The sequence below is a fragment of the Lotus japonicus genome, chromosome 2, assembly GCF_012489685.1.
Source record: "Lotus japonicus ecotype B-129 chromosome 2, LjGifu_v1.2".
Taxonomy (NCBI): Eukaryota; Viridiplantae; Streptophyta; class Magnoliopsida; order Fabales; family Fabaceae; genus Lotus; species Lotus japonicus.
Window position 1 is genome coordinate 64,409,328 of NC_080042.1, and position 9,746 is coordinate 64,419,073.

A 9,746-nucleotide genomic window follows, 5' to 3' on the forward strand; every position below is an offset into this window, starting at 1 on the left:
ACTCTTCTTAATTGTGTTTTGCATCTTACAAAACTTATTTTCTTTAGTCAACCAATAAATCATTCAATCAAACCCAAAACTGCAACACCTTACATTATGTTTCCTATGTTGAACTCCAAAATTTATGTTGCTTAGTGAGATGAGGTATTAGGCCCTATGGAAGCATGATTTGGTTGCCTTCGTCGCCTCCTTTTTAAAAGTTATTAGTCTCCCTAAATCTTTGGTGTCTTTCATGGTTTTTTTAATTCTGTAATCATTTTTTACTCTTGGTTTTTTTATTTGCAGCAAAAAGGTCTATGTTTGCTTGGGCCCTGCTTCAATGCACCTCCATAGATCTTTAGTTCATTTGCTGGTTTGTTCCTCCTCTATTTACTCTTGACAAACTCAAATACTCCCTCCGGTCCTTTTTATAAGAAACACCTTAGAAAAATCACACAAACCAAGGAAACTAATATTTTTTATAAAATAAATCACTATGCTTAATTCCAATGATGTCTTTTCCTTTTCACAAGAACAATCATGCTAATTACCATAAATGTTGACAATACCTATTGGGTGCTTGCAATTTCCCTCCAAATTTTTGCATGGGGAATAGGTCTCTTTGCATTGGAATGAATTATTTGACTTAATTTAATAAGAGTGTTTCTTATAGAAAGGACCAAATTTTTTTTCCAAAGTGTTCCTTATTAAAAGGACCGGAGGGAGTAATAATTACTATTCCCCTGAATATATTAACTCAATATGCAGTATTTTTGAGAAATTTCACAAATCAAATGCATGTTTTTCCACTTATCAATATGTATTTGTTTATGGACTGAAGTTGTGTTCTTTGATGAAAACTAATATGAATGGGATGATATGTGTCTTTGGTAATGCTTTTTCTATTTTTTGTTGGGGGTGCTTCATGTTGATGGTTTGATTAGATGGGTGATAAGTTGAATGATTTACAAAATTGGTAGTACTTTTATTGATCTTTTGTGCTTTTACCTATTTTTCCTTCAGCCTCAGATTACTTTTTTAAACTGGAAAATAGTCCTTTGACACCAAGTTCCACCTTCACCCATAGAGAAAGATAGGAATAGAAGAGAGATATAACGAGAAAGTGAGTGGAAATGAGATGAAAGAGAAAGTGTGAACATATCAAAACTGTATAATCGTCTTATTTTCAAATTTGAATCTTTATCCCATTCTTTGGTTACATGCATAGTAATATGTTACTACACTGGAGCAATTAAAGTGGTTTGTTATGTTTAATGTTGCAGAACAGTTATTAATGTTTAAATTATTTTAGTGAATGTTTTGGATGTTAAAATGTGGGAGTGTTGTTGACAGATGGAAACAAGCCTGTACCTGAGGCAGCATGCACGTACAAAGGCTGAAAAGTATCAGCTTTTCATCAACTCATGCAAAAGATTTTGAGGTTAGTGTGTTTGGAAATTTAGAATGTTCATTGTTGTGTAAAGGGAGTTGTCTATTGTCCATTGTGTGTACACTGCCAAAGCTTGATGAATGGTGTCTAGGCAGTTCATCTATCGGTAAAACTAAAATTTGAATATTTAAACTGCAGAAATTTTACCTCTAGATGATAGCCATTACTTTAAAAACTTAATGAGTTTACACTAAATTAATAGGGACTCCCATGGATTTATGTTGGCGGATTGATCATTTCTTAGTAGGGCCTCTGCAGATTGTATTTCTCTGAAGGTTTCCAATTGCCCTCTGTTGCAATATACTCCATTTGGTACCTCTGCCCTACTGTTTCAATTTTTACTTTAGCCCAATTGAAGATAGACCTCATATCAAAAGCCCTCCACAAAAACATGTTTCATCATTTCCTCCATCTATTTGACCCTATCTTAATAGGAAAATGTTTTAATTTTTATTGTTGTTTTATTAGATGGCTAGAGTAGATCTTTTCTCCCCATAATCTACTTTTGGGCTATCATCTCTTATTTCTAATTACGTTGTGGGGAGCTTTTCTATTATATTATTTATTATTTATAGAAAAAAAATCACTAGGAATGTGGAGTAGAAAATCCCCCTTATAGAACGCATTCAACTATGCCATGCATACAAAAATCTAACTGGTTGTTGATGTTCGTCCATTTGCTCATGTAGTTATTGGGACAAATAGGGTAGCAATTAATTGTTGCTATGACAGGTATATAGTAATTTTACCACTCATTCCCTAACTTTTAGTGATCCCTATAGCTTTCCAGCCTAGCCTCTATACTACAAATTAATCTTTATGTACTTAAAATGAATGCATGTTGTGAGGAGGTAGTGAAAAAAGTAGAGCTATGTAGTTGTCTTTCCTTGCTTTTCTCTTGGTTCTTTGTTGGCTAAGAGTTAAGACCTGGGGTGCGCTAAGGATTGTATTACCTTTGCTTGAGGTTATTGGTTGAATCATTTTATGCAGAAACTGGCGTACTGAGTGAGCACCCTTTTTTTGTGGTTTACTCTACTGGTGTTTCATACCAATTAATTGGTCTTCAAGGCTACTAGATTGTGGTTTTTGATCTTGGTTGCAGTTCTTTTTTGTTTATTTTTTTATCCCACTCTCTTTTGGTTCAAATGCATTCATATTTGTTGATTGGTTCTTTCTATCATACAGGGTTGTAGTACCTGTGAAGTGGGTGTTTAAATTGAAGCTAAAGCCTGATGGTTCCATTTCAAAGCACAAAGCTAGGCTTGTTGCTAAAGGCTTTATGCAGAAATCTGAATTGAATTACTCAGATGTATTTGCTCCAGTTGCAAGGTTTGAAACAGTAAGGATGATTGTGGCAATTGCAAGTTGGAGACAGTGGCATTTGTGGCAACTAGATGTGAAATCTGCCTTTCTTAATGGCCCCTTGGAGGAGGAAGTATATGTCAAACAACCACCAGGACTTGAGGTCAAAGGCAGAGAAGGTGAAGTTTTCAGATTGACAAAGGCCCTTTATGGCTTAAAACAAGCTCCAAGAGCTTGGAATAGGAGGATAGATTCCTTCCTTCTGCAACTGGGCTTCAATGAATGTACAGTTAAGCATGGAGTTTATGTGAATCCACTAAAAACAACAGTGTTGTATTGTTATGTCTAAACGTGGATGACTTGCTTATAACTGGAAATAATGATTTTGACATTGAAGCAGTGAAGCAAAGCCTGAAAGGAGAGTTTGAAATGACAGACCTTGGCAAGCTTTCTTTCTTCCTTGGGATGGAATTTGAAGAAACCAAGACTGGGATGGTGATGCATCAGAAGAAATACATCACTGAGATGCTAAAAAGATTTCAAATGGGGGATTGCAGCACTGCAGATCCACCAGTAGAGAGTAACTTGAAGATAGACTGCTGTGAGAAGGAAGCAAGAGTCGATGGAACACAATTCAGACAACTAATTAATTGTCTCAGATTTGTGTGCAATAGCAGACCTGAGATTATCTATGGAGTGGGTTTGATTAGTCAGTTTATGAGTGACCCCAGACAATCACACATGACTGCAGCCAAACGAGTCTTGAGATACTTGAAGAGAACTCTGGATTTTGAGGTATTATTTCCAATTCAAGAGGGACGGAATTATCTACAACTCGTAGCCTATTCAGATTCCAATTGGTGCGGAGATAAAGTTGAAAGGAAGAGTACAATGGGATACATTTTCTTACTTTCAGGTGCCCCAATATCCTGGTGCTCTAAGAGGAAAAGTGTGATGGCTCTCTCAACGTTTGAAGCTGAGTATATAGCTGTGTGTCATGCGCATGCAGCTTGTCAAGCATTGTGGATTTCGGCTCTGCTAGAAGAATGGAAGGTACTCGATAAGATCTCAATTGAGTTGTTAGTGGACATTGGACAACAAGTCAGCCATAGACCTTGCTAGAAACCCGGTGTCACATGGGAGAAGTAAACGCATAGACACAAAGTTCCATTTTCTTCTTGATCAAGTGAAAAGAGAAGCTCAACATGAAGCACTGCTCAACTGAAGTACAGCTCGCAGATATCTTCACGGAGTCAATGAAGGCTGACAGATTTGATAAACCTTAGAGGGGAAATGAATGTTGTGAGTTTGAGAGAATTTCTGAATTAAAGGGGGGTGTTAAGATGTAATTCAGATATTTGAGGTTTTAGTTAGATGACGTGGCAACTAGTAAAGTGTTAGTAGATTTCTGTGTGTCAACACAGTGAATGATAATAATAGAAAAATTCTTTCCCTTATCTTTTCCTTATTTTTACTGTGCTTTCTCTCTTCTACACTTAACACAGTGATTGTCTAATTGCTCTAACAATAAGAACTCTTTTCTGCAAAAATAATTCATTCATGAAAGCTTTAGTCATTTTAAAAGTATGCATTTTAGCAAGAGAGGTGACACTTCACTTGCAAGGAATTTTAGGCTGGCAAACTCCTATTTATAATAAACTGATTCTATCAGAGATAATATCTTAAGAGATATAGTCCTGAATTCCTGATAAAATATGACTCATAATAAAAGATAATAACTTAAATTAAAAGATAGACTCTCTAAATAAAATATAAACTCCTAAAATAAAAGATAGATTTCTGTGTGTCAACACAGTGAATGATAATAATAGAAAAATTCTTTCCCTTATCTTTTCCTTATTTTTACTGTGCTTTCTCTCTTCTACACTTAACACAGTGATTGTCTAATTGCTCTAACAATAAGAACTCTTTTCTGCAAAAATAATTCATTCATGAAAGCTTTAGTCATTTTAAAAGTATGCATTTTAGCAAGAGAGGTGACACTTCACTTGCAAGGAATTTTAGGCTGGCAAACTCCTATTTATAATAAACTGATTCTATCAGAGATAATATCTTAAGAGATATAGTCCTGAATTCCTGATAAAATATGACTCATAATAAAAGATAATAACTTAAATTAAAAGATAGACTCTCTAAATAAAATATAAACTCCTAAAATAAAAGATAGATTTCTAAATATAAATTCCTAATTATTAGATCCTAATATTTTCTCTCAACAAGGCCATTTTGTTGAGGGGTTTCAACACAAGATCTTTGGTGTATTATACCTTTTGATAGGTAAAATTCTGGCATGAAAAACTCAGCACCATTGTCTGATCTTAGAATTTTTAATTTTGTATCAAATTGGTTTTCGACATAGGCAATGAAATGGATAAGATGCTCTCTAGCTTCAAATTTAGTTTTCATAATAATCAACCATGTGAATCGAGAAAATCATCAACAAGTGTAATAAAATACTTGTGACCATTATTTGAAGGAATAGAGTAAGGCCCCCAAATATCAACACGTAATAGCTCAAAGATTTTATTAGAATGAGTATCACTGGTACAAAATGGTAACTTTTTTTGTTTTGAAAAATGGCAAACCTAACATGGGGGTATATTACAAAAGGGAATGTAGGGAAAATAGTGAGATACAATTTTGAGTCTAGAGCTTGAAAGATGTCCTAGCCTGAGATGCCAAACTGAGGGTTCTGTAGTGACAGCAGCAATTGCAGGTGCAGACTTTATCTTCTCTATCACATACAATCCATTGAACAACTCAGCTGAACCAATCATTCTATGAGGAGCACATGTAGATGGTGCTAAATCAGATGAGGAAGGATCATCAAAAGAGTGATCCTGTTCCTGAGAAAAATCAGCAGAATTCACAGCATTGACATTTGCATTTCTTTGTTGATAACCAGGTGGAAAACTATATTTAAAGAAACAACCATCCACTGTATGATTGTTCATGCCACAGTATGTACAAAGCCTCTGAGAATGTTGACCACAATTCTGATTTTGATAATTTTTACCAACTTGTCCTCTGCCATATCCATTATTTCTTCCTTGAGAACTTCCCCTTCTTTGTTGAAATGAATCATTATTTCTGGATTGTGTTGCATTCCCTGTGTTTTGGGTAAAGGAACCTGAAGCAGGTTGTCCATTAGCAGCAAGGGCTCGTGAGTCCAAAACTGTGGGCTGATGGAAATTCCTTTCTTTCTGCACAACTAAGGAAAATACCATCTTAATACTATCTTAATGTTGAGAGAAAAGGAATATAGAAATTGTTTATTGTATATTCAGAATGAATGAACTAACTCAAGTCTAGATACATGTGTGACTGTATTTATACTAGCTACATTATCTATTCTATAACAGAAATCAGTTTCCGTAACAAACTGTGTTGACTTAACTTACTATGTAGTGTACACTATAAATTCTGGATAATGACACCGAACTGGAACGTCGGTGCACAGATTACTAAGCCCTCACTGTAGAAGTGCATGACTATGATCACAGCAATTGCTGCTAACAGACATAAACCAAGACCTGAGTACCACATTATATTTCAATTAATAGGTAATAGTTAGTGAAATAAATAGATGAAAAAAATATATGAAGAGAAATGGGATCCATTACCTATGATGGTTTTCCTCTCCCATGTCCATTTTCCTGCAACCGTTAATTTAAGAAGAGATGAGTTAGTTGTGTAGATTCAAGGTGAGTATTTTACTTCAATCAAACAAACATAAACAAGTAATTATGTACTTTCACCAAAGGCTTCATAAAGGAATGAAATATTAACTAACAACGATCACTTAATGTACCTAACCATACGATATTTTTTTTGTTTCATTTTAATGATATTACTAGTTTCTAACAGTAGAACATTTCGGCAGTTTCCTTTGCAGATTCTAATTAACATTCAATTTGAGCCAATATTCTAGTGTTTTGCATATTTAGATGGTAAGGATCAACATATTGAGACAAATGAAATTCATTTCTAAACTAACATAACTCATGCAGGAATGACATATGCAATTCTTTTCCATAGGCTCTGCATCAATACTTAATAATATATGAGAAATGAATTAATTAGCATGAACTATTTACTGATTTGTACCAGCTAAAATCAATAGTACACATATTAAACACAGATTATTCAAGAAGAGTATAGTTATTCAACAGAAAAACCTAATCAAAATTAGAAAGTTATAAGGATATGTACCTAGAGCATGATGAGACTGTTCTGGTTCTGAATGTGGCTCATAGTGTGGTGATAGTGATGGTGATAGTGGTGGTGCCGGTGTTTCACTACAAAAGACACCATATGATTGTTGATTTGGACAGAAACACATGGATGCATATAGTGATGCATTGTACCCACAACTTCCACCAGACTTTAAGCAAACTTCGCATTTGTCTCTACCAACAACACTCCACTTAACCTCAAATCCAGCATCTAAAACAGATTGTATGTACCATTTTTTCCTGATAGACTCATTGAAAGCCTCTATTGATACTGGAATCTTGGTGCTATTTTTGCACCCCATAGGGGTGAGTTTCACCACATTGGCCGATGATACAAGGTATCCTTGATGGGAATGAGGATCACCATCACTAACACAATTAAAACTAAGAGATGATACAGAATTCAGAGGAGACTCGGCAGGGGGAAGAGTTTTGCAATCATATAATAAAGTGAAGTTGTCATTTTTTGAGGTGTAGTTAAAAAAAGCTGAATCCAGACTGACATCAGTTAACTGAGTTAAGTGCTTCGGACAATTTGTATCCAAAGCCAATAAATCATATGTGGCAAGCGTGAGAGTTTGATATTTCATACTTATGTTACGGACAATAAATTTTTTGGAATTTAACTCAAATGTCACCAAGTTTTCGTGACAATCAAGTCTGAATTGTGGATGTCCACAATAATCTGGCTGGTGAGTATTGAAAAATGGATAGGTTATATTTTCAAAATGTCCACACTTGAAAGGTACACAAGGTGTGTACCCTTCAGTGAAACTAGCCACATTGGCTGGAAAGTGAAAAAAGAAAAAGACTATGAAGAATAATGGAAAAGCTTTGCTGCAAAATATCTGCCTCCCAGCCATGGTAATATGCAACTCCCTGCATTGTGATTTAAATGAAGTTAATTGATGTCAGTGAGATTAAATTAAAACAAAACTCAGCACAGTAAAATAATTCTATTGATGTCGTTGAGTTGTGCTGCTCGGTTTTTGACTGGTTACCTTCTTGTAGTTTGCTGCTGCATTATATGACAGGTTGCCTGGGTCTGGGCGTTTTTCTTCCCTTGCTGTTCTTCTCTCCTTGATGCTGTTCTCTTTTTCTTCCCTTGCTGTTCTGCTCTCCTTGATGTTGTTCTCGTTTTCAGCCTTTCAGCCTTGTCCTTCTTGTGTATTTGGCCTTCTATTCAGCCTTTCCCTTGCTCGAAATTGCGATAACAGTTTAATAGTATATATGTGTCTGTGTATATGGTAAGCAGATCAGTTGAAAAAAAAAAATAGTTGTAAGCAACTGCGGTAAATTTTGCTTCCAGCCCCTCCTGCAGTATTTGTATCCGTTTGATTTATCAAATGGTCCAGATAATTTTAGTATTTAAATTAATCTCAACTTTAAGGAACAATGAAACAAGCATGAATGGTGGGGGTTTGGCAATTATTTGAGTGGAAGGATATATCATTCATATCTGTTCCAAGCTATTTTTGGATGGCGTTGATGGGTCAGCCTCGTTTTCATGGTTGACTAATGTGGAACAATAACTGTTTCTGGCTTTCTGCTCTTTAGCTCTGCCTGCTATATAATTAGTATGTTTGTACTAAAGCATAGTCTATTTTTAAAGCAATGTTTGTACTAAAACATAGTTAGCCTATTTTTCTATCTTCTTTTATTCTTGCTGTCCCTCTCTCTACCGAACAGATATGAATGATATATCCTTCCACCATTCATGCTTGTTTCATTGTTCCATTTTTAGAGGAAAAGAGCATGAATGGAATTTTCGGTGTTTTCTCTCAAAAATGAAGAGAAATGTGTCTTCTCCTCTGCTTCTGTGAAAGAGTGTGTTTGGCAAAACATTCCCCTCCCCCAAAAGTGATAGGAGTAGAGTTAATTTTAGCTAGGTTGCCTCAGAAGGAATTCAATCAAATTGGTCTATCAATCGTGATGAACTTAAACTTTAGAAGTTTATGGTAATGGGGCCATAGAATAGTATGGCTTCATAGTAACCAACTAACCATGCGCACCAAAATAATTAACGAGCTTTATTGAAGTGGGGAAAAGCTTTTCTCAAATTTACATGAAAGGTAGATGGAGTGATGAAACTATGTTTTTTATAGAGTGATGCTACAACTAATTTATTTTTTAAAATTAGCCATGATAAATGGTGATAGACATAGACATCCACCATCTATGTATCTATAAATCAACCTCACACAACTATTGAGTGTTGAATGAAAGAAGGAAAATGGTTGGAGATTTGGGGTTGGGGTTATCTTGTGAGTCATGATATAACCATTTGACAAAAGAAATGAGAGTGGAAGAATGATGTAATATCTGATGGACATTACTCAAGATTTAAGAAACACTATATAAAAAAATACTCAATTTAAATACAAAAGTTCCAACTTTAAGCAATGTGGGACATAAGTGAGGGCAATTTTTATCAAATGAGTCATCAAAAACCATACTTTTATTACTCAAATTTAATGAGGGCAATTTTTATCATAGAAATCATAAAAAATCACATACTTTTACTACTCAATTTTTTTTCTAATGTATTTTTCCAAATTCAAGTGAAGGCACTTGCCCTCATACTCCCCTACTTGCATCAATCCGTCCCTGAATGTAGCTATGCTTTGATACTTGCCCAGTTATGAATCATTATTTTTGTCTCTATTTCTTCTTTTATAGTTGAACCTGAATACATGCATATATTTTGTTATTTTCTACACACAATTGGGAAATTGGTAGAGATAAATGATTTGGGAAGA

The 9,746-nt window shown here is 34.9% G+C and overlaps 1 protein-coding gene across 1 annotated transcript; it reads right to left on the minus strand.

Annotated features, from left to right (window-relative positions):
- Positions 1 to 5,826: 5,826 nt before the first annotated feature.
- LOC130735552 (LEAF RUST 10 DISEASE-RESISTANCE LOCUS RECEPTOR-LIKE PROTEIN KINASE-like 2.7) lies at positions 5,827 to 8,197 on the minus strand. The gene is made up of 5 exons (XM_057587498.1): positions 7,989 to 8,197; positions 6,965 to 7,866; positions 6,376 to 6,408; positions 6,154 to 6,285; positions 5,827 to 5,963 (listed from the first exon to the last, which is right to left on the minus strand). Exons 1-4 carry the CDS (start codon positions 8,009 to 8,011, stop codon positions 6,167 to 6,169), a joined length of 1,077 nt encoding a protein of 358 aa, XP_057443481.1. The 5' UTR covers positions 8,012 to 8,197; the 3' UTR covers positions 5,827 to 5,963; positions 6,154 to 6,166.
- Between the last annotated feature and the right edge of the window lie 1,549 nt (positions 8,198 to 9,746).